The following is a 24,240-nucleotide window of genomic DNA, read 5'->3' as shown; positions in this document are numbered from 1 at the left end:
TGACGACTGAGTTCTTATGATACATCATCCGAAGAGCAGTTTCAGACAATTGCTTGGGATTGTTGGGGCAGAGGTTATCTTTTGAATTCTTTCATGACCACTGAAGCAGAGTTAAACCTGTCAAGGACACTCGGCGTGAATTGAACTGACCATGTCACTCGCCACAAAAGAATGTCAAAGGTCATAAAACATCAACTTGGTGTCTTCTTACACCACATTTCGCCATAATTCATTCTAGAAACGCTTGCTGTTAGAATAAGAAAAATTTTAATGCTAAATTATTGCACATTCTAGGGAAGCGTGGTTACTGTTTTGAAATAACCGAGTGAGAGGGTTTTCAAGAAAATATTTTTCCTGTCAAAACTGAAGCATCCTCTGTATAAAAGAAAATATGAATATTAACTGCACATCATATATAACTATTCGTGATACCCAAATGTGGCACATTTGAGGTCGTTTATGAGACAGAGAATTTTATTTCAATTTTATATACGCCAAAATATTTTTTTAATTGAGCAAGAATAAGGATAGAAAAAACGTTAAAAATTCTATGTATAAATAACATAGACCCGGCAAAAGATTACTGTTTCGTTTTTATGGTATTCTAATCTTTTATTTCCCGAAGAAACATTTGGGGTCTAAAATGGATTTTTTATGTAATTGATAAAAACATCGAACGTGTATACAAGAAAAATGGTAGGTTCCTCGATAGTATTTTACTGACCATGCTAATGTACTGACACCGTGCGAGCACATGTCAAAATCGATATAATGTATTGTCCATATAGACGCGCATTTATCATTTATTATTGTCGGATTAACAACAATTGAGCGCTATTAATACACATTAATGTTTTTAGGTAAATAAAATTCCAAAATATGGTACGTTTTCTGCTTTTGCTTGTCACGTGGTAGGCCTATATTGAAGTTGCGATTATATCTTCAAATAAGTTTCAAATGGATTCCATCAAGACAAGTGGACGAGTGGTCTAAGGCGCTAGGCTCATAGAGCATATCCAAAGCGGCGTGGTGGCGCCGTGAGTTCGAACCCCGCCTCTGCCAAACTTTAATAGAAGTAATATTAAAATTTAACTTTTTTTAAAATTTCATATTGGGGAAATGTGACTGGGAGAATTTATGTATGGCGTGGAGTGGTGTGGTGTCTTCTGCTAGTGGTTCAGCCCTAAGCCGTGTAGGCCTCCCCTATTTAAGACAAAAATAATGCATTTACGTGAATCTGTAATTTATATACTGACAGTATATAAATATTAGCTACATGTATTTGAATGGGGCTTCAACTTCGTCGATACTGCCGTTTTCTTGGGTTTTTTGCCAATTGTTTTCATTAAATTTTTTTATAAAAGTAACAATTTGATTTTTTTTTCACGTTCGCTGGGATCACTGAATGGGGCTTTGCAACGCGATATAGAGGCCTTGCATTCTTTTATCGATTGGCTCCAAACAAAGGATTTGAACCGGTGTCCTTCACCGTAGTTATGGCGGAGTGCAGTCCATTCAATCAAATGTTGTCATCAACCTATTCGATCGTAGTGCAGGGTTATATGAGCGAGACGAACTGTCACGGTAGATTGCAATCATGCTTTTGTTGAATGCATTTGAGTAGTCCGCCATATTTACGGGATGATACGTCACATGCAAGGCCTCTATACTAGTATTCAAAACTTGTATTCACCTACTGTTATAGCATTAATCCGATTATTACACAACCTCGCCAGCGTATTCAAGACATCCAATGCAAATAATCACCTAGATTGTGACGTATCATACCGTAAATATGGCGGAGTACTCAAATTCATTCAACAAAAGCATGATTACAAGCTATTGCAATCTACCGCGACAGCTCGTCTCACACACATAACAAATGCACTATACGATCAAATAGGTTGACGAAAACGTTTGATTGAATGCACTGCATTGTGCCATGATTACGGTGAAGGACACCGGTTCAATTCCTTTGTATGGAGCCAATCAATAATTTCACGCACATCCTCTATTATTGCCCAATTATTTCCCGGGATGATTGCACACTGTAAAAGAGCTATTGTTATAATGTTTGATGAAATCGTGTTTAACTACCGTATTTGCTTAAGAACGGCACAATACAGATAAAGCAGGCAGATTTACTACATGTGGTACATGTATATACATATAGGGAATGTGAGTCGAGTATTACCTAATTATAATAGGGGCGTATCCAAAAATGAATTCACGCCCCTTTCAAATGTCGAGCCAAAGTGCAGGCCCTATGACATAACAATACATGGCTATACATAGCTATACATGCATATACATGGCTATACATAGCCATACATGTCTATACATAGCCATACATGGCTATACATAGCTATACATAGTTATACATGACCATACATAGCTATACATGGCTATACATAGCTATACATGAGCTATACTGACTATACATAGCCATACATGACCATACATGACCATACATGACCATACATAGCTATACATGGCTATATATAGCTATACATGGTTATACATAGATATACATGCCTATACATGACCATACATATCTATACATGGCTATACATGACCATACATAGCTATACATGGCTATACATAGCTATACATGTCCATACATGGCTATACATAGCTATACATGACCATACATAGCTATACATCGCTATACATAGCTATACATCGCTATACATAGCTATACATAACTATACATAGCTATACATGACCAAACGTGGCTATACATAGCTATACATGCCTATACATAGCTATACATGGCTATACATAGCCGTACATGGCTATACACAGTTATACTTGCCATACATGGCCATACATAGCTATACATGGCTATACATAGCTATACATTGCTATACACAGCTATACATGACCATACATGGCTGTACATAGCTATACATGCATATACTTGGCTATACATAGCTATACATGCATATACTTGGCTATACATAGTCATACTTGGCTATACATAGCTATACATGACTATACATGGCTATACATAGCTATACATGACTATACATAGCTATACATGACCATACATGGTTATATACATAGCTATACATGCCCATACATGGCTATACATAGCCATACACAGCTATACATGACTATACATGACCATACATGGCCCTACATAGCTATGCATTGATATACACGAGAATAAATAGCTATACACAGCTATGCACAACCATACATAGCAATACATGCCCGTACACACCTATGCATGACTATTCATATCCATACATCGATATGCATGACTATACATGACCATACATAGCTATACATGGCTATACCTGTCCATACGTAGATAGTTGTAGCTACATATTCTTGAAACAAATCAGTAATTAACATGACCATGCATATATTATACACGCCTATACATAGCTATTCATTGCTATACACAGTATAAATAGCTATGCATAGCCATACATGACCATACATAGCAAAACATACTTGTACATAGCTTTGCATGACTATACATGTCTGTACAGCGATAAGCATTACTATACATGACTATACATAGCTATTCATGGCCATACATTGCAATACACACCTATACATAGCTATGCATGACTATACATGTCCATACATCGATATGCATTACTATACATGACCATACATAGCTATGCATGGCTATACATGTCCATACATGGTTCTAGCTACATATTCATGATAACAAATGCATTTTTTACATGACCACACATAGCAATACATGCCTATACACAGCTATGCATAACTATTCATATCTATACATCGATATGCATGACTATACATGACCATACATAGCTATACATGGCTATACCTGTCCATACATGGTTGTAGCTACATATTCTTGAAACAAATGAGTAATTTACATGACCATACATATCTATACACGCCTATACATAGCTATTCATTGCTATACACAGTATAAATAGCTATGCATAGCCATACATGACCATACATAGCAAAACATACTTGTACATAGCTGTTCATGAATATACATGTCTGTACATCGACATGCATTACTATACATGACTATACATAGCTATGCAAGGCTATACATGTCCATACATGGCTATACATGTCCATACATGGTTGTAGCTACATATTCTTGATAACAAATGCGTAATTTTACATGTCCTTACATATCTATACACGCCTATACATAGCTATTCATTGCTATATACAACTATGCATGGCCATAAATGACCATACATAACAATACATGCCTATACATAGATATGCATGACTATACATGTCCATACTTCGATATTCATTATTATACATGACCATACATGACTATACATAGCTATACATGGCCATACATAGCAATACACACATATGCATAGCTATGCATGACTATACATGTCCATACATCGATATGCATTACTATACATGACCATACATAGCTATGCATGCCTATACATGTCCATACATGGTTCTAGCTACATATTCATGATAACAAATGCGGCTTTTTTACATGGCCACACATAGCAATACATACCTATACACAGCTATGCATGACTATTCATATCTATACATCGATTTATGCATGACTATACATGCCATACATAGCTATACATAACTATACCTGTCATACATAGGGCGTAGCTACATATTCTTAAAACAAATGAGTGTAATTTAGCATGACCATACATGTCCATACATTTTGCTATGTACGGCTATGTATGGCTATGCATAGCTGTATATAGCTATTTATACTAAAAGCAATGCATATAGATATGTATAGGTGTGTATAGATATGTATGGTCATGTAAATATTATGCATTTGTTATCATGAATATGTAGCTAAAAAACCATGTGTGGATGCCATGCATAGCTATGTATGTACATGTATAGTAATGCATATCGATGTATGGATATGAATAGTCATGCATAGCTGTGTGTAGGCATGTATTGCTATGTATGGTCATGTAAAATTACGCATTTGTTATCATGAATATGTAGCTACAACCATGTATGGACATGTATAGCCATGCATAGCTATGTATGGTCATGTATAGTAATGCATTGCTATGTATAGGTATGTATTGCTATGTATGGTCAAGTATGAACATGCATAATTGTGCATAGCTATGTATAGCTACTAATACTCATGTATAGCATTCCATAGATATGTATAGGCGTGTATAGATATGTATGGTCATGTAAAATTACACATTTGTTATCATGAATATGTAGCTAGAACCATGTATGGACAGGTAAAGCCATGCATAGCCATGTATAGTCATGCATTTGTTATCATAAATATGTAGCTAAAATATATATGAACAAGTATAGCCATGCATAGCTATGTATGGTCATGTATAGTAATGCATATCGATGTATGGACATGTATAGTCATGTATAGCTATGTATAGGCATGCATTGCTATATATGGTCATGTGTGGCCTTGCATAGCTGTGTATAGCTATGTATATCTACTAATACTCATGTATAGCAATCCATAGATAAGTATAGGCCTGTATAGATATGTATGGTCATGTAAAATTACACATTTGTTATCATGAATATGTAGCTAGAACCATGTATGGACAAGTAAAGCCATGCATAGCCATGTATAGTCATGTATAGTAATGCATATCGATGTGTATACATGTATAGCTATGTATAGGCATGTATAGCTATGTATGGTCATGTAAAATTACGTATTTGTTATCATGAATATGTAGGTAGAACCATGTATGGACAGGTATAGCTATGTATAGCTAAGTATGGTCATGTATAGTAATGCATATCGATGTATAGACATGTATAATCATGCATAGCTATGTATAAGTATGTTTTGCTATGTATGGTCATGTATGGCTATGCATAGCTGTGTATAGCTATTTATACTCGTGTATAGCAATCCATAGATATGTATAGGCGTGTATAGATATGTATGGTCATTTATAATTGCACATTTGTTATCATGAATATGTAGCTACAACCATGCATGGACAGGTATAGCTATGCATAGCTATGTATGTACATGTATAGTAATGCATATCGATGTATAGGCATGTATAAGTATGTTTTGCTATGTATGGTCATGTATGGCTATGCATAGCTGTGTACAGCTATGTATAGCTATTTATACTCATGTATAGCAATGCATAGATATGTATAGGCGTGTATAGATATATATGGTCATGTAATATATAGTAATGCATATCGATGTATGGATATTAATATCATGCATTGCTGTGTATAGGCATGTATTGCTATGTATGGTCATGTATGACTATGCATAGCTATGCATAGGCATGTATAGCCATGCATATCTATGTATAGCTATGCATGTCTATGCATAGGCATGCATAGCTATGCATAACCATGTATTGGCATGTATAGCCATGCATACCCATTTATAGATATGTATGGTCATGTATGGATATGTATAGCCATGTATAGCTACGTAGCTACGTATAGCCATGTAGTCATGTATAGCTATATATGGTCATGTATGGTCATGTATATACATGTATAGCTATGTATGGTCATGTATAGCCGTGTATAGCCGTGTATGGTCATGTATGGCTATGTTTGGCCATGTATGGCTATGTATAGTCATGTATAGCTATGTATAGCCATGTATGGTCATGTATAGCTATGTATAGCCATGCATGGTCATGTATAGCCATGTATGTGTATGTATATAGACATTAATAGCTATATGTATTGCCATGTATAGTCATGTATAGCTATGTTCGGTCATGTATAGCCGTGTATGGTCATGTATGGTCATGAAGGATATTCATGTATTGCTATGTATGGCCATGTATGGTCATGTATAGCTATGTATAGCCATGTATAGCTATGTATGGACATGTGTAGCCGTGTGAGTTCATGTACGGCTATGTATGGTCATGTATGGCTATGTATGGTCATGTACGGCTATGTATATAGTCATGCATGGTCATGTATAGCTATGTATGGTCATGTATAGCCGTGTATGGTAATGTATGGTCATGGATATTCATGTATAGCTATGTAGGGCCATGCATAGTCATGTATAGCTATGTATAGCCACGTATAGCTATGTATGGTCATGTATAGCTATGTATAGGCATGTATAGCTATGTATAGCCATGCATGGTCATGTTTAGCTATGTATAGCCATGCATGGTCATGTATAGCTATGTATAGCCACGTATAGCTATGTATGGTCATGTATATAGCTATGTATAGGCATGTATAGCCATGCATGGTCATGTTTAGCTATGTATAGCCATGCATGGTCATGTATAGTTATGTATGGTCATGTATAGCCGTGTATGGTCATGTATGGCTATGTATGGTCATGTATGGCTATGTATGGCAATGCATAGTCATGTATAGCTATGTATGGTCATGTAAAATAAATAAATAAATAAATGTCGGTGATTTAACGTGCGCTACACCTAAGTACCAGCACACTTCAACAATTATTCCGCTGCCATTAGGATATATCAGAATCATTTCCGCTTCCACAAGTCCGCAACTGATGCGCAGGTACTCTCAGCTGACTTAGATTGTGATTACCCCAGCAGCTCCCCATTTTACACCTGGGTGGAGTGAAGCAATTGGGAATTAAGCCGTCTTGCCCAAGGACGCAACACACTGGCCGCGGTGGGGGTTCGAACCCACAACCTTTCGATTATGAAGCTCGCGCCCTAACCATTGGACCACCGTGCTTCCCGTGTATGGTCATATATGGTCATGGATATTCATGTATAGCTATGTATAGCCATGTATGGTCATGTATAGCTATGTATAGGCATGTATAGCTATGTATAGCCAGGTATAGCTATGTATGGACATGTATAGCTATGTATAGACATGTATGGACATGAAAGCCGTGTATTGTCATGTATGGCTATGTATGGTCATGTATGGCTATGTATATTCATGTATAGCTATGTATAGCCATGTATGGTCATGTATAGTCGTGTATGGTCATGTATGGCTATGTATGGTCATGTATGGCTATGTATAGTCATGTATATAGATATGTATAGTCATGTATATAGCTATGTATGGTCATGTATGGCTATGTATAGTCATGTATAGCTATGTATAGCCATGTATGGCTATGTATGGGCATGTATGGTTATGTATAGTCATGTATTTAGCTATGTATAGCCATGTATGGCTATGTATGGTCATGTATGGCTATGTATAGTCATGTATAGCTATGTATAGCCATGTATGGCTATGTATGGTCATGTATGGTTATGTATAGTCATGTATAGCTATGTATAGCCATGTATAGCTATGTATAGCCATGAATGGTCATGTATAGCTATGTATAGGCATGTATAGCCGTGTATGCTCATGTATGGCTATGTATGGTCATGTATGGCTATGTATAGTCATGTATAGCTATGTATAGCCATGTATGGTCAAGTATAGCTATGTATAGGAATGTATAGCCATGTATGGTCATGTATAGCCGTGTATGCTCATGTATGGCTATGTTTGGTCGTGTATGGCTATGTATAGTCATGTATAGCTGTGTATAGCCATGTATGGTCACGTATAGCTATGTATAGGCATGTATTGCCATGTATAGCTATGTATGGTCATGTATAGCCGTGTATGCTCATGTATGGCTATGTATGGTCATGTATGGCTATGTATAGTCATGTATAGCTATGTATAGCAATGCATGGTCAAGCATAGATATGTATAGGAATGTATAGCCATGTATAGCTATGTATGGTCACGTATAGCCGTGTATGCTCATGTATGGCTATGTATGGTCATGTATGGCTATGTATAGCCATGTATAGCTATGTATGGTCATGTATAGCCGTGTATGCTCATGTATGGCTATGTTTGGTCGTGTATGGCTATGTATAGTCATGTATAGCTATGTTTAGCCATGTATGGTCGAGTATAGCTATGTATAGGCATGTATAGCCATGTATAGCTATGTATGGTCATGTATAGCCGTGTATGCTCATGTATGGTCATGTATGGCTACGTATATTCATGTATAGCTATATATATCCATGTATGGTCACGTATAGCTATGTAGAGGCATGTATAGCCATGTATAGCTATGTATGGTCATGTATAGCCGTGTATGCTCATGTATGGCTATGTATGGTCATGTATGGCTATGTATAGTCATGTATAGCTATGTATAGCCATGTATGGTCAAGTATAGCTATGTATAGGCATGTATAGCTATGTATGGTCATGTATAGCCGTGTATGCTCATGTATGGCTATGTATGGTCATGTATGGCTATGTATATTCATGTATAGCTGTGTATAGCCATGTATGGTCACGTATAGCTATGTATAGGCATGTATTGCCATGTATAGCTATGTATGGTCATGTATGCTCATGTATGGCTATGTATGGTCATGTATGGCTATGTATAGTCATGTATAGCTATGTATAGCCATGCATGGTCAAGTATAGCTATGTATAGGAATGTATAGCCATGTATAGCTATGTATGGTCATGTATAGCCGTGTATGCTCATGTATGGCTATGTATGGTCATGTATGGCTATGTATAGCCATGTATAGCTATGTATGGTCATGTATAGCCGTGTATGCTCATGTATGGCTATGTATGGTCATGTATGGCTATGTATAGTCATGTATAGCTATGTATAGCCATGCATGGTCAAGTATAGCTATGTATAGGAATGTATAGCCATGTATAGCTATGTATGGTCATGTATAGCCGTGTATGCTCATGTATGGCTATGTATGGTCATGTATGGCTATGTATAGTCATGTATAGCTATGTATAGCCATGTATTGTCAAGTATAGCTATGTATAGGCATGTATAGCTATGTATAGCCATGTATGGTCAAGTATAGCTATGTATAGGCATGTATAGGCATGTATAGCTATGTATGGTCATGTATAGCCATGTATGCTCATGTATGGCTATGTATGGTCATGTATGGCTATGTATAGTCATGTATAGCTATGTATAGCCATAGCTATGTATAGGCATGTATAGCTATGTATAGCCATGTATGGTCAAGTATAGCTATGTATAGCCATGTATAGCTATGTAGGGTCATGTATAGCCGTGTATGCTCATGTATGGCCGTGTATGCGCATGTATGGCTATGTATGGTCATGTATGGCTATGTATGGTCATGTATGGCTATATATATTCATGTATAGGCATGTATAGCTATGTATGGTCATGTATGGTCTCGCTTTATATTGTCATGTATACCCATGTTATTTAGTTGCTTCTAATGAATATGTATTGCTCATTTAAATATTATATGAATATATATGAATATTAATATATGAGTTATATAGAACACTTACCGAAATAATGGCCGGATTGCCATGACAAATCATTCTGTCAAGTACATTTGGGCTACGTTTTCCATGTTGCCACGAAGTTCTTACAGTACAAAATGCTCAATGAGTCTGCATTTCGGGCTAATGAATTATGCATTAGAAAAAAAAAAAATGACAGGGACGGTCATAAATTCTTTATACGGGGTTGTAGTAAAATGTTTGCCTTGAAGAGTGATTATAAAAATGTTTGACTTGATTTTGGACTTTGAAAAGAATATAAAGCTTTGAATGTGTAAAGTTTTTATTGTTTTAAAGAAGTTAATCTGAAATAAGGTATCTGTGAAGGATTTTAGGGATATTTAAAGGGCCTGCACCCCCCGTCTTACAAAAATGTCGAATTTTTTGTGAACGGTAGCTAAATAGTTCAGCCTGAGACGAATATTTAGGGAGATCGGGGCAAAAGTGGAACACGGGGCAAAGCGGAATCATCAGTCGGCTGCGGAGCAGGTGACTACAAGCTCCTATCTTTGGCTGCATCCTTTTTTGTACTTTGTGTACTTAACCCTCTATCTTTTTAACCAAATATCCCACAGAGTCGTGCGATATGTCAAACTTTTCCTCTGGTCATAAAGAACAAAAAAGTCAGTGGTCACATCTCTGTAGGATCATTGGTTGATGAGATATAGTCACTTTTTTCTACTTTGTGCATTTAACCCTCTATCTTGTTAACCAAATATACCACAGAGTCGTGCGATATGTCATACTTTTCCTCTGGTCATAAGGAACAAAAAAGTCAGTGGTCGCATATCTGTAGGATCATTGGTTAACGAGATATAGTCACTTTTTCTACTTTGTGCATTTAACCCTCTATCTTGTTAACCAAATATACCACAGAGTCGTGCGATATGTCATACTTTTCCTCTGGTCATAAGGAACAAAAAAGTCAGTGGTCGCATATCTGTAGGATCATTGGTTAACGAGATATAGTCACTTTTCTACTTTGTGCATTTAACCCTCTATCTTTTTAACCAAATATACCACAGAGTCGTGCGATATGTCATACTTTTCCACTGGTCATAAGGAACAAAAAAGTCAGTGGTCGCATATCTGTAGGATCATTGGTTGATGAGATATAGTCACTTTTTTTCTACTTTGTGCATTTAACCCTCTATCTTTTTAACCAAATATACCACAGAGTCGTGCGATATGTCAAACTTTTCCTCTGGTCATAAGGAACAAAAAAGTCAGTGGTCGCATATCTGTAGGATTATTGGTTAATGAGATATAGTCACTTTTTTCTACTTTGTGCATTTAACCCTCTATCTTGTTAACCAAATATACCACAGAGTTGTGCGATATGTCAAACTTTTCCTCTGGTCATAAGGAACAAAAAAAGTCAGTGGTCGCATATCTATAGGATCATTGTTAATGAGATATAGTTACTTTTTTGTACTTTGTGCACTTAACCCTCTATCCTTTTAACCAAATATCCCAGAGTCGTGCGATATGTCAAACTTTACCTCTGGTACGTGAAGACAGCCCGATTGGCGCGAGGTTCATATTGGTGCGTATGCACCAAATATGTATCTTGTAAACCTTAAATTTTGCCTTGCCTTCCTTCGTAATCCTGATTGGGCCACCAAAAAAATGTGTTCCACTTTGCCCCGGTCTCCCCTATACTAGGTATATTCGTCTCGGGCTGTCTCCGGTTTTAAAGCATCGCTCGATGGGTTAAGCTTTACTGATTTTCTTTATTTTAATACTAGTATATTGTAAAAACCAAGTAGCTGTGGTGTTAGCTCAATATGCTAGGAAAATATTATAACCGATGACTTCATGTTCACTTTGGCTAAATCAGCTGTATTTTTGCTGATAAGGGTGCATAAATTAGCATTCGACATGTTGGAGAAATTCGCGTCAACTGTTTCACTATTGAAGTAGTAGCACTCACAACGTTCTTCTTCTTCTTCTACCGGTGAGTACATTCCTCTCTTCGAAATGATTGCAAATTTACACATTTGTAATCATTTTGACCCAAAATATGATGTGAAAATACCGGGGAAAATACAGGTACCCTCGGGTAGGCCTAAGCAATGAGAACAAGTCCTCAAACATTTGAAATTTGTAGCGTTACTATAGGTATGCCAGGCAAACCTTAGTTAACACATTTGCTAGTCAGCCAAATTCGCCTAGAACACAATACATATATTTACATAGAAATATAAAAGAACTGGCCGGTCAAGGAAACCTACATAAATATGTTGTCTATACTTCACTTAACCCAAATATATGATTTTTTATGGTGATAAGTCACTCGCACATGGAATTTTAGAGGGATTTTGATAGCAGTTCCATTAAAAAGCTGCTGTCAACATGAGGTCTAAGATCTAGAAACACCACCGGGAATTTTGCTAGATGAATCTTTTTGATGAAAGTCAATCTTTGACAAGATGTAACTTTACTATGGAAAGTGCTATGAAAAAAAGGTTTTCAGTTTTGGCTTTCTTTACTCAAGGGCTTTAATTTGATATATAAAATGATGCAGTTTGATGGCAAATTTGAATTCACCTGGCATACCTACTTACTACAACCGGAGGCTGAGACTTTTGAATGAACGCAGGTTTCAACAGCTGCACTCGATCCAACCGCGATCGTATATCGCGTATTTCAAACTACAACGCGAACGCACGACCTTGGATACAATGCTAACCAATCACGAGTGCATTCCCAGACAAACGAGCACCTAGACCAGTGACTTTGACTCGCGTAGTGAAGCGGACACTGCTTAGCAACGACTTTGACACGGACGCATACCTGGGCGCAAGCAAGCAGATATGTTCGCGTCTACGGAACATGTTGTATTTGATGCGAGCGATAATGGCGCTGGAATCACACAAACCAGCGCGCCTTTCTCTCCAGTCGCGTGTACAGAACATGTTGCATTTGACACGAGTGATAATGGCGCAGCAATCACGCAAAGCGCGTCTTTCTCTCCAGATATGAACGCTTTTTTCTCCGCGTCCGACCAACCGACCAAAATCACCTTGGATATGTGGCTTCACCTACTGCCCTGGTTAGGGATGGGCACTCATAGGTCTAGGTGGTATGTCTATGAGTGTGTTGGCATGGTTGGATTCACTTCCGCGATACTCACACACAATCGCACACGCTGGCGTATATCGCGCAGTGTACGCAAAAATTCGTCACGCTATTGAAAGTTCATTCAATTGGAATTCCCTCAGCCGAATTCCTACTGAAGACATAAATCATCTACACATGTCAGATGTATATATTGTATTAGCAAATATCCACAAAAGCATTCATTATAAATTTATTTTGATGATTTGTCATATTTTATGCCATATATTATATCCTTAAAACTAACCGGTGGATTTGCGAACAATTTGACGTTATTTTTAGTAATATGCAGACGAATGGCCAAATTACCTGTTGTGATAAATTTATCTGTACAAATTGTCGCACTCTGAGTGACATATGGTACGGTATATTTGCAACCCTGCTGTGGATATGTGAACAATTTGTCGACATAAATGACGCTTGCGGAGAAATTATTAGAAAAAAAAGGTTTTTTTTGCCTAGGCCTGTCCTAGGCCTATGCTAGGTATGATCATCAAATTTCGAAGTAGCCTTTTTAGTACTTTTTTTGGTCCTGGTGACAACCCTGCAAGTAGGATATTTCACATTGAAATTGTTTTGTTTAGAAAGGTGATTATTTAACTTGGGCAAATGTATTTTTCCCAATTCTGTGACCATCATTGATGGTACCTTACAATGCCTCATTTCAAATATATAGTTTTAGTTTTGGTTTTGGTTTTCGTCACGTGGTTTCCTATTGTCCTGCCTAAACACTTGAATCACAAGATATCGAACTCTTTGTTTCTACCTTTTGTTTAAAACTAAACATTTGTGACAGGTAGTTTCGGTTTTGGTTTCAGTTTCTTATAAGTGGTGTGACGAATAAAATTACAGGATTTTCGAGTTACCTGATCTAAGTATACAAAAGAAATGTTTAAATTTCGCAGTGCAATATTCACGAGCAGAGAAGTCGAACAAAACAGTCTACATTTGAAAGCATTTATTTAGATTGAAAGCATTGGCTTGAGACTACGAAATAGCCTAAGCTGATTTCACTGTGAAAATATATAGACCATCGAAATATTTGCATTCGACATTACAAAAGGGCCACTACTGTAATTGTATAGGTGCTATAAACAAAATCGATTCATGTCCTTAATCCCATGTACCAGAATCGATGGAAGGCCATTATATGACCTCTAATAACCTAATGACTTTTACTGAAGCAATTTTTACTGCAAAAAGTAGAAGATAGAGGGGAGAAGATCGGGGTGTGTGTGTGTGTGTGTGTGGGGGGGGGGGTTGGAGGGCAAGGGGATATGGGCCGGGAGAGAGAAACATATGAGAGAGAGCATTGGAAGTGAAAGAGAAGGGGAGGAGAGCTCGAGATGAAGATATCGAATGTAGGGGAGGAGGAGGGGAAAGGGGTAATTTAGGACAGAGGTGGTTATATAGGGAGGGGAGCCCCCTCTTAAAGAGGTATGGGTTGTGCTTCCTGGGGATAATAAACTAATTCATAATCAAATCATCTCCATGCATCGTTTGTGTCTCATACAAACAAACAAATTCCCCCACCCCACCCCATCCTTCAGTATACGCGCATGTATATGATTTCTAGGCCAGAACTCGTGAGTGTAATATGCCACCTACCTTCGACAGAGAGCATCAACTGTCGTCCGCGGGATAGATTTCCGATATCAATCATGATAATAATTATGTTAGCACAATAGGTTATTGTATACTTCTGGTTATATACCCTATACTGTGTCCTCCCAGCATAATAGTGTTATGATTGCAGATCAGATCAGCTCTACTTTTTAATCCCTTGATTTTTGGTTTCTGAACAAAAGAGAAACCAAAACTATATATTTGAAATGAGGGAATGAATACCTGTACAAAAAAGCAAGTACCCATTATGCAACATTTTTCAGCACAGCAATCAATTTTACAGAAAAGAGATTTTATTTGAAAAAATCTTACTATCACTGTATGATAACTTCTGCTGTATAAAGGTGTACCAATTGACACTTTTTGACTTTCAACCTTAAGTTTCTGGTGTCCAAATTTCAATTTTTTGTATTTCCTACACAGTTATTAAGCTATTTCTGTGGTCACAAGTTGGGAGTTGAAGGAGGCCCTCTATTATATATAAGCATCCGGGGCTCATGATACGTGATTATAGCCTAGTTTCCTTGTGTGTAGCCTCAGTACGAAGGCTACAGCATCAATGTATTGAAAAATGCAGGGTCCATCGATCATGTCAGTAAATGAATAGGGCCTAGGCCTATTTTGTAGCTTCTTTTTGTTTTGGGACTGATTATTCGGACTACCACCCGGCATGCAGGTATTCCTACATTAAATACAACAGAATTATTACCATTGCAAGATGGCTTAAAGCTAGCATTTCAAGTATCTCTTATAAGCTAATAACAAATGGTGCCCGCTGGAATCTCTTGAGGCATTGTCTTTTTTAAAGACACTTCTTGTTTTGTTCTGTACATATAAAATCCGAATTTTTGTCAGTTTTTGATTTCAAAATGCACCGTTGTTTGTCAATACGCACGCTTACGGCTATCATGTTCTTTCAACACATATATTCAAGTGCAAGCCTTACAGTTGGTTTCTTTGGAAACCTAAAATAACTTGGAGATACTCGGTATTCATCATTTTCTACCCCGGTATCCAAATATTTATCGTCTGAATATCAAATAGCAGATACACCACCTACGCTAATAAGGACAAGAGAGCGAGCGGTTTACTTCATTTTAATCGTTCAGGAATTCTATAGAGACGGCGAGATAATGCTTATTTTATTGTCCCCTCAACAATATGTAGGATTTTTATTCTGTTTGGTCGTTGCTAACAATAGGGTAGTTATCATTGAATAGGAGAGAATAGAAATGTCAACTCTATTTTGTATTATTGTTATCGGCGGGGTTATAATAGACACACGTGTAATGATTTAGTTCCCCTGCCTGTATAATATACTTATTTACCAGACGTTCACGTTGTCGCTGTGTGCTATAATATTGAATTGCGTTATCTGTTGTCCCAGTCCTGGTGTGTGGATGAAGGGAACACTTGAGATTTTGACAAAAACCAATCACAGTATCCTATTTTCCACTGGATCTCACACAGCTCTCATGATGTTTTGCACTCAACCGTGTAGTATAACAAAGACTGCGTACTAGGCTAGACTCGGTGTGCTGGAAAAATCTGTGTGCTCGGGTGTATCGAGGTGGAAACTGTGCGTAGATGCATTTATAAGAGAATCGTTTTTGAAGTCAAACCTTTTCATATGTATGACTTTGAACCGACAATCTTATCAAAATGAATAGTTTCCGTTTTTATTTTTTAATAAGTAACTATTTAAATTGAAAAGATCTCCAACTCATTATTTGACAAGATTATCTATTTCAATTTGAAAAGGTTCTGTTATACCCCCACCCCTCGGAAAAGATAAAACTATTCAAAAGATCATTTTAATAAGAATCTAAAAAAAAAGCGCAGTGATTTTGATCCACAAGCCTCAGCACACTTTGGTCGCTGACCAATACGGCCCACATCATTCCATAAACCATTCAACAACACATCAGGGACTTTGCTGCTTCAAGAGCGCACACCCTAGACATTCCAGAAATAACCTTCGCAACCAGGATCAGCTCACCGAGTTTCATACGGGTTACAACGAGACAATTGGCAGTAAGTTCCTTGTCGATCCAGGGGAATTTCAAGCTAATTTTTCCATGAGAGCATACTAGGCACCGTCAGGGTTCAAACCCGCAACCTCTTGCACCACAGTCGAAGGCCTTATCGTTTGAGCTAACTTGACTGCAAGATGACTGCTGATGTAGACATTTATATTACTAGTCTAATATCCTTTGTAATTACATTTGTCACTTTCAGACTGTTCCCCAGAAGCACGCAGCGCAAGCATACACAGATGAAAAAATAATATGGCCTCGTGGAAAGGTAAGCAAATTAATCAAGGGGTGTTAAAAATTCAAAATGAAAGTAGCAATCATGTAAAGAGACACATGGTTGTATAGGCTTAGCAGCCGCCAAGTACATCTATTTGATATAGATGTACACATTTGAGCGAAAAATTGCAGCGGAGAATAAAAACTCACAGCAAAAACTCACTCGCTACAGAGAACCATAAACTCAAATTGCGTCAGTAAGTTCTGATGGAAAATATGAATTTAAACCTTTCAAGTTTAGCTTCATTATTTTGATTGCCAATTGAATTGAAGGAATGGATAATTTAATCCAATTCAAGTCATATTCTAATTTGCTGAGGATGACGCCCTCAAAATTCTGTTTTTGAAATTATTGAATATTATATAACCATATCCTGCAAAAATCAAGACCTTAGGTGCTGTAGTTTTGTCAAAATCCGAGATTTTGAATAAAGCGCAGGAACCGTCGTTTAATTATTACGATGGACATATTAGTCGAACGCGTACCGTACGTGATGTTCATAACACGGTACAGGCATACATGTACATGGCGTGCGGGAGTGTCATGCACATATATCAAAGGATAAGCTGAAAGGACCGTATCGTAGCACGACCGACGAAGTGACACGTATTGGCGACATCAGCGCTGATAGTAAATTCCAAATTTCTTTGCCTCAGTTGTTCGGCTCAAAATTAAAGGGGACATATCTGACAGTAAAAGCTAACTTTCTATCGAAATGAAATACTAATCTATTTTTTAATGAAAATGTTACAATATGGTTCCGTGAGCTATTTTGTTTTCAACTGCGATTTCTTTAAATTAAAAACTTATTTTATATTCTAAAGCATTCAACATTACAAACAGTAATAATTGTTTGTGTAAATGTACACACTCAACAGGTACTTGGTGGTTCGAGCTGTTTAAATTACATGGCGTATGTTCGTGGACATTCTGCTGACTATGACTCGTGGGAGAAGCTAGGATGTGATGGGTGGGGCTGGAAAGATGTGCTGCCTTACTTCATTAAAAGTGAAAATAACACGTGGTGAGAAACTATAATTCTAATAATCTCACAGTGTAATATAGGAGGCTATTTCTTTCGTATAGGCTACTAAAGCGCTACTAAACACAGCCAAAATAAAAAGTCTCCACTAGTTCCATCCCCATTTAATCCACCCATAGTGGGTAGGAGAACATGAAAACTAATATGAGATACTGTATTAGGATCACATATTAAGTATCATGTGAGAGTATACTCTTGTACTTCAGAAGACAGGATCACATATTAAATATTTGACACCATAGAATATAAAAACTAGTAATTTGATAAGTTAAAATACGATTTTTTAAGAATTTCCCTCATTCTTCAGGCCCTGCCTCTATCGGTGCTAATTTAAAGTTTAAGCTTGATTGCTATTGTTTCTTTGTAAGCCTGCGGCGCAACCTTGAACAATATTGTCTCTTTGTAAGCCTGCGGCGCAACCTTGAACAATATTGTCCTTGGCTTTTGCGTGGTCAATTCGTAATTTGTCATTTTTCAAATTGCACGAATTTCCAAACAACTGCTCCTATGCTCACGATGATTAAACTTTTGATATCAAATTTGGTATCAACCTTCGAAGGAAAGTGTATAGAAAATTATTATATAAATTATTTTGCCATAAACTCATCAGACTTTGATTAAATGGGGATGGAACTAGTGGAGACTTTTTAATTTGGAAGTGTTTATTTACATTACGTAGGCATTAGCGCCAATCTGGCTTGAAGTATGGGGGGGGGGGGGTACACCCGGCCAAAATTGATAAAAAGTGGCTTAAAAGAACAAAAAATGGGCCTTTTTGCCGAAAGGTGGGGGACACGTCACCCCTGTCCCCCGGGATTGACGCCCGTGTATGTACGCCTCGTATTGCAATTTGGTGTCGCGACCTCATTCTTAGTCTATTCGTCACACACGGTCACTTAAATGAATATCATTAATATACAGTTTTTAAACTGAAAAGTTGAACTTTAGTTAAATTGTGATTCGATCAAGCAAAATCAGTCGAATTCGGAAATATTGATTTTGAGACAGCAGCCAAACAAAGGAAATATTTCCTTTGATTCCTCTTGTTTTGAAACTCTTTAAATGCTCATATCTTTGGAACTCAGTGGTTGTCCAATTTCATTGGGGTTTTCTGCAAAATGTAGCTTTGTAAATGCTTTTTACTATCCTATAAGAAACTGAAAATGTAATATTTCCGAGTTCCGACTGATTTTGCTTGATCGCATCATAATTTAGTCTAAAATAATAAAGATTGCTAAGCGCTCCTGCACTTTTTTGTTTTGACTCATCCTAGGGCCCCGTATCTTAGGCTGTTCCCTTGTGGCGTGTGCCCTTGTTCCGTGTTCACTTGTTCCCATGTGACCTGCCACACAGACAACGAACCCGCTACGGCCACTAAGCAAAACAAAGGTTCGTTGCCTGTGTGGCAGGTCACATGGGAACAAGTGAACAGGGAACAAGGGCACATGCCACAAGGGAACAGCCTATGGATACGGGGCCTAAAATGTACGTTGTACCAAGTGAGTTTGCGCTTGTTTTGTATTTTGATATTTTTGTTCAGAATTTATTCATTCATTTTTATTATGATAACATGTAGCCAGCAGTACACGGATCCAAAGTTCCACGGCGTTGGAGGACCGTTAACTGTGTCGGACCACCCTAGTTATAGGACGCTACTGACCAAAGAATTCGTCAAAGCTGGTAATACCATATAAATACGAAATAATGAAAGTGTATTGTTGACAAGTCAGCTAAAACAACAAAGACAGAAAGAAGACAATAAGAAGAAGTAGGTCCGATACCAGGATTTTTTTGGGGGGGTGATTTTGCAAAAGTCCCAAAAGAGCTATTTGGCTAAAAAGGGGTCTTTTTGGTCTTTAGGCGTACGCGTTCTTGATGAATACCACATCATGTATTTTCTCCCAGTTTCGTGAATCAACTTAAAATTAATTGTTGATCAAAATACCATAAGTGGCTGTCATGTTGTTCGTATTTGACCAATATCAACCACTTGTGAATTTATTAGAGGAAAGGGCCGGATTTACCATGGCCCAAATGGGCCCGGGCCCAGGGCCCCCAAATTGTCCTGTGCATCTTCCTCAAGCCTGAAATACACCATGTTTTGGGCCAACATAAGGTAACATTTCACAATCTGGCTTGTTATATAGCAAAACCCACCTTGGGGCTAAAATAGTCTTACATTGAATTTTTTCGAGCGCTGCGCGTGCAAATGGCCTAGTAAAATCTATGCTCGTCCCCCTCTAGATTGTAATGCTACCTCCGCCACTGTCGATCTTAAACCTAAACCAAAACTTAGCCACTTGAGTGCATTTGGGGGCCTTCAAATTTTGGCCTGGCACAGTTCACCCCAAAAGGCAAATCCGGCCCTGAGGAAGAATGGAACAAACAGATAATAAAAAACCTGGAGAAGTTTATCATTGGATGTTTAAGACTTTACATTTTGCTTGTTGCTGTAAAAGTAAAGATATATGCACTCGAAGTTATTTAATCTCTATCATTTATTTCTCAGGTGTGGAACTTGGTTATTCAGAAATTGATATCAACGACGGAAATTGCGTAAGAAAAATATTCAATTATTATGCTGGATAGAATATTGTACAATCAGGACCTTGTTTTTAAAGTGCAGCTCTTTTGTGAACTAAAAGCAGAGGTGTAGCAAGAGCCTCGGGGCCCATGGACATGTAGTAGCACTTTATCAGTACTTATGTAATTTTTGCTTTTGCTCGGGGTCCTGAACCCTCGGGGCCCATGGACTTCGTCCACCCATTAGATAATCTATGGTCCACCCTACCCACCCGCTTTCTAAACCCCTGACTAAACGCTAATAAATAACTATCTAAGTGTTGTGAATGTTCCACAGATTGGATTTGGTGTTTGTCCTGCAACCATATCGGATGGCGCAAGAAATAGTACCGCCCGGGCATTCTTGCATCCAGTCATGGATCGGAACAACCTCACTGTTACTACCAATGCATTTGTCACCAAGGTCGGTACCCGTATTACGCACAACAAGATTCGAACATTTTTGTTGGAAGCTTTGCCATTCATTATCTAGTTAGATAAGTTGGTGAAGTGCTATGCTAGACTCTGACGGTGCATGTTCGGGCTCCTACACTTCCAACAGTGTCTTAATTAGGTTTCGTGGAAAATTGAGCTAGCTTGAAATTCTCATGGGCAAGGAACCTGGTCTACCCATAAGACGAAGCTCGGGGAGCTGATCGTGGTTGCGATGGTTATTCTATTATGTAGGTAGATTAGAGTATTTCGCCTTTGTAGAGCGGCGTCTCTTAATGATGCTTTATATAAGGCGTGTCTTGGGACAAAGTGGTCAGGGCCTTTTGTAAAGCGCGGTGATCTCATTATTGCGCTATTATGTTTGTGGAAAACATGGTAAGAGAAAAGGTGAATTACTATGTTTATCAACGCTATCTAATCGTGTTTATTCTTTTATCCACCATTGTCCATATGGTAAAAAGCGCAAAAGAACTATCAAAAAATCGGCAATCGGTTGCGATGTTCCGCTAAATTTGAATGATTAGCTTGGTTGGGATCTTCGTTTTTTTTCTCCGCGTTTATCGCAACAACAATTCTGTCCTTTATAGGTGAAGTGACGGAAATTTTCCCTTTTTGAGGTACGGTTTTTGGCATTTCGGGGTCATTCCAAACAAGTAAATAGTTTCATACACATCAAGATGTTGTTGGCTTCATTTTAATTAATTTTCTTGTTTCTTAAAAGATTCTTATTGAGGACAATAAAGCAGTTGGTGTGGAATATATGAGAGGAGACAAGACCGAATCGGTTCGTGTTTCTAAAGAAGTCGCTTTGTGTGGAGGAACAATAAACTCACCTCAGGTATTGTAAATCTATTGACTTTCAAAAGCGTGCTATCATCGCGTCGTATTATTCGCCGGCGAAGTGACGTAATAATCAGATTAACTACCATAGTAATTGTAGATGAATACAACTTTTGAATTTACCGCCCTGCACTACAAGTAGGTTGTACTTATCACCTGTGTATGTCTGCAATCATAGATTGAATACAATACCACTCTTTTCTTACAGGTGCGAGTGATCAGCATTTCTTTGATATCTATAATGGTTCAATGCATAGGTGCCGCGTGAACGTTGTAGTGCAGGGCTATATATTCAAAAAATGGATTCAGCTGTTGCTATGGTAGTTAATCCGATTATTACGTCACTTCGCCGGCGAATAATATATAAAATAATGATTTTTTTGTCACACGTTTTCTAATATAAATGAATACTATACAATTTTGAAAGCAACGCTATAATTAACAGTAAAAGCGTCAATATTAAAAAAATCTATTTAATTCAATATAATGTAATGTTATCTTCTAGATTCTGATGTTGTCAGGGATAGGTCCTAGATCTCATCTTGAGAGTCTCGGCATAGAATGTATTGCTGATTTGCCGGTTGGTAAGAATCTTCAGGTACGTGTATAGCCTCGGTTCGAGGCGTCAGAGCTATGGGGTTATTTAGCTGTATTTCTATGTTTGTTTCTATGTTTGTTTGCTTACCAATCTCTTATTTTTCCCTTATGCTAATAAAATTTTACGATATCCGTGTGAAACTTATTATAACAATTTTGCACCTAAACCATTATGGGCTGTGCAATAATTATTTGTAATCCGGAGTTGAATTTTCAAAATAGGCAAAATATGTTCTTCCCTCTTGGAATAGATTCATCAGGATTGTATAAAGTCATAAAGTTCGTTAATTATGTAGACAAATCCAATTTTCTACTCACGGTTAGACAGTTTCGTCAAGCAGGTCGGTTGACTTCTTCAGTAATGCGATGATCCACCTACACTCCCGCGAAATTCTCATTCCTAGGGTGCACAGTTCTTAACAGCGGATCATACATGTGATTTAGAGAGTTTTTGCCTTCGTCACGTGTAGGTGGATCATCGCATTACTGAAGAAGTCAACCGACCTGGTTGAAACTGTCTAACCGTGAGTAGAAAATTGGATTTGTCTACATACGAACTTTATGTTCTTCCCTCTTCTGGCGTGGCAAAATATCTCTGCCCTCCTCCTTTTACAGTGTTAGATCTGGGGAACCCAAATTTTGAAGGTATAGAGCAAATAGGACAAATAATTATTGCACCACCCGCCCCCGGGCACCCGCCCCTTATATGTCCATATTTTTTTTCTTTTAACAGGATCATTTGCTTTGCCTATGGAAAGGTAGTATTAATGAAGAAAGTGGCGTGGTGTCACTCAACGAACTTATAGATCCGAAACATCAGGAGCAATATAACTCGGATAAAACAGTATGTATGTATGAAAATTATACACTTAGTTTTTTGAGTTGATAGGATGAACACATTTTAATCTTTACCCAGCGCACATAAACGTTGGAAAAAAACAGTGCATCTGGTCGGATTCGAACCAGTGACCTTCTTATTACTAGCACGACGCTCTAGTTAATTGAGCCACAGAGGCACACTGGAGAAGAGCGGCAGATTTAAATTTCTAGGTATTATGTTTGAATGATGTTCGTCGCATTCCTATCAGAAGGATTTTCGTTGCAATCGGGAGGTTGCGATAAATTATAGACCGTGGGTAGTACTCGGTATATATTAAGTCGCAAGGTACGTCATGTACGTGGGTACTGACGGTCCAGCCAAAAAACATACTACATGGCACAATTTGCCAAAATCTGCAATGATAAAATGTGGCACATTTCCGTATTTAAAATTTTGCAAACTTCCGGTGAAGTCATTCTTTAATTTTTAGGCGGTATGACACCGAAGCGTTGGGTTGTTGTTGGTGGGTATGAGGACACTAGTTGGTGATATCATATTTGTTGTCGGTACATTCACAAATATGTGC

At 37.8% G+C, this 24,240-nt stretch overlaps 1 protein-coding gene across 1 annotated transcript in view; it reads left to right on the top strand.

Moving 5' to 3' along the window:
* The window catches only part of LOC140165877 (alcohol dehydrogenase [acceptor]-like), a 46,693-nt gene that overhangs the window by 13,068 nt on the left and 9,385 nt on the right, over positions 1-24,240 (top strand). The window contains exons 2-9 of the mRNA XM_072189217.1: positions 17,266-17,331; positions 18,219-18,364; positions 19,959-20,062; positions 20,892-20,938; positions 21,243-21,368; positions 22,119-22,235; positions 22,743-22,835; positions 23,568-23,678. Coding sequence (XP_072045318.1) covers positions 17,266-17,331; positions 18,219-18,364; positions 19,959-20,062; positions 20,892-20,938; positions 21,243-21,368; positions 22,119-22,235; positions 22,743-22,835; positions 23,568-23,678 — 810 coding nt within the window. The remainder of the gene's footprint in view (positions 1-17,265; positions 17,332-18,218; positions 18,365-19,958; positions 20,063-20,891; positions 20,939-21,242; positions 21,369-22,118; positions 22,236-22,742; positions 22,836-23,567; positions 23,679-24,240) is intronic.

This window comes from Amphiura filiformis, chromosome 12 (genome assembly GCF_039555335.1).
Source record: "Amphiura filiformis chromosome 12, Afil_fr2py, whole genome shotgun sequence".
Taxonomy (NCBI): Eukaryota; Metazoa; Echinodermata; class Ophiuroidea; order Amphilepidida; family Amphiuridae; genus Amphiura; species Amphiura filiformis.
Note: the sequence above shows the minus strand (reverse complement) of the source record. Positions and strands in the feature narration are given on the sequence as shown.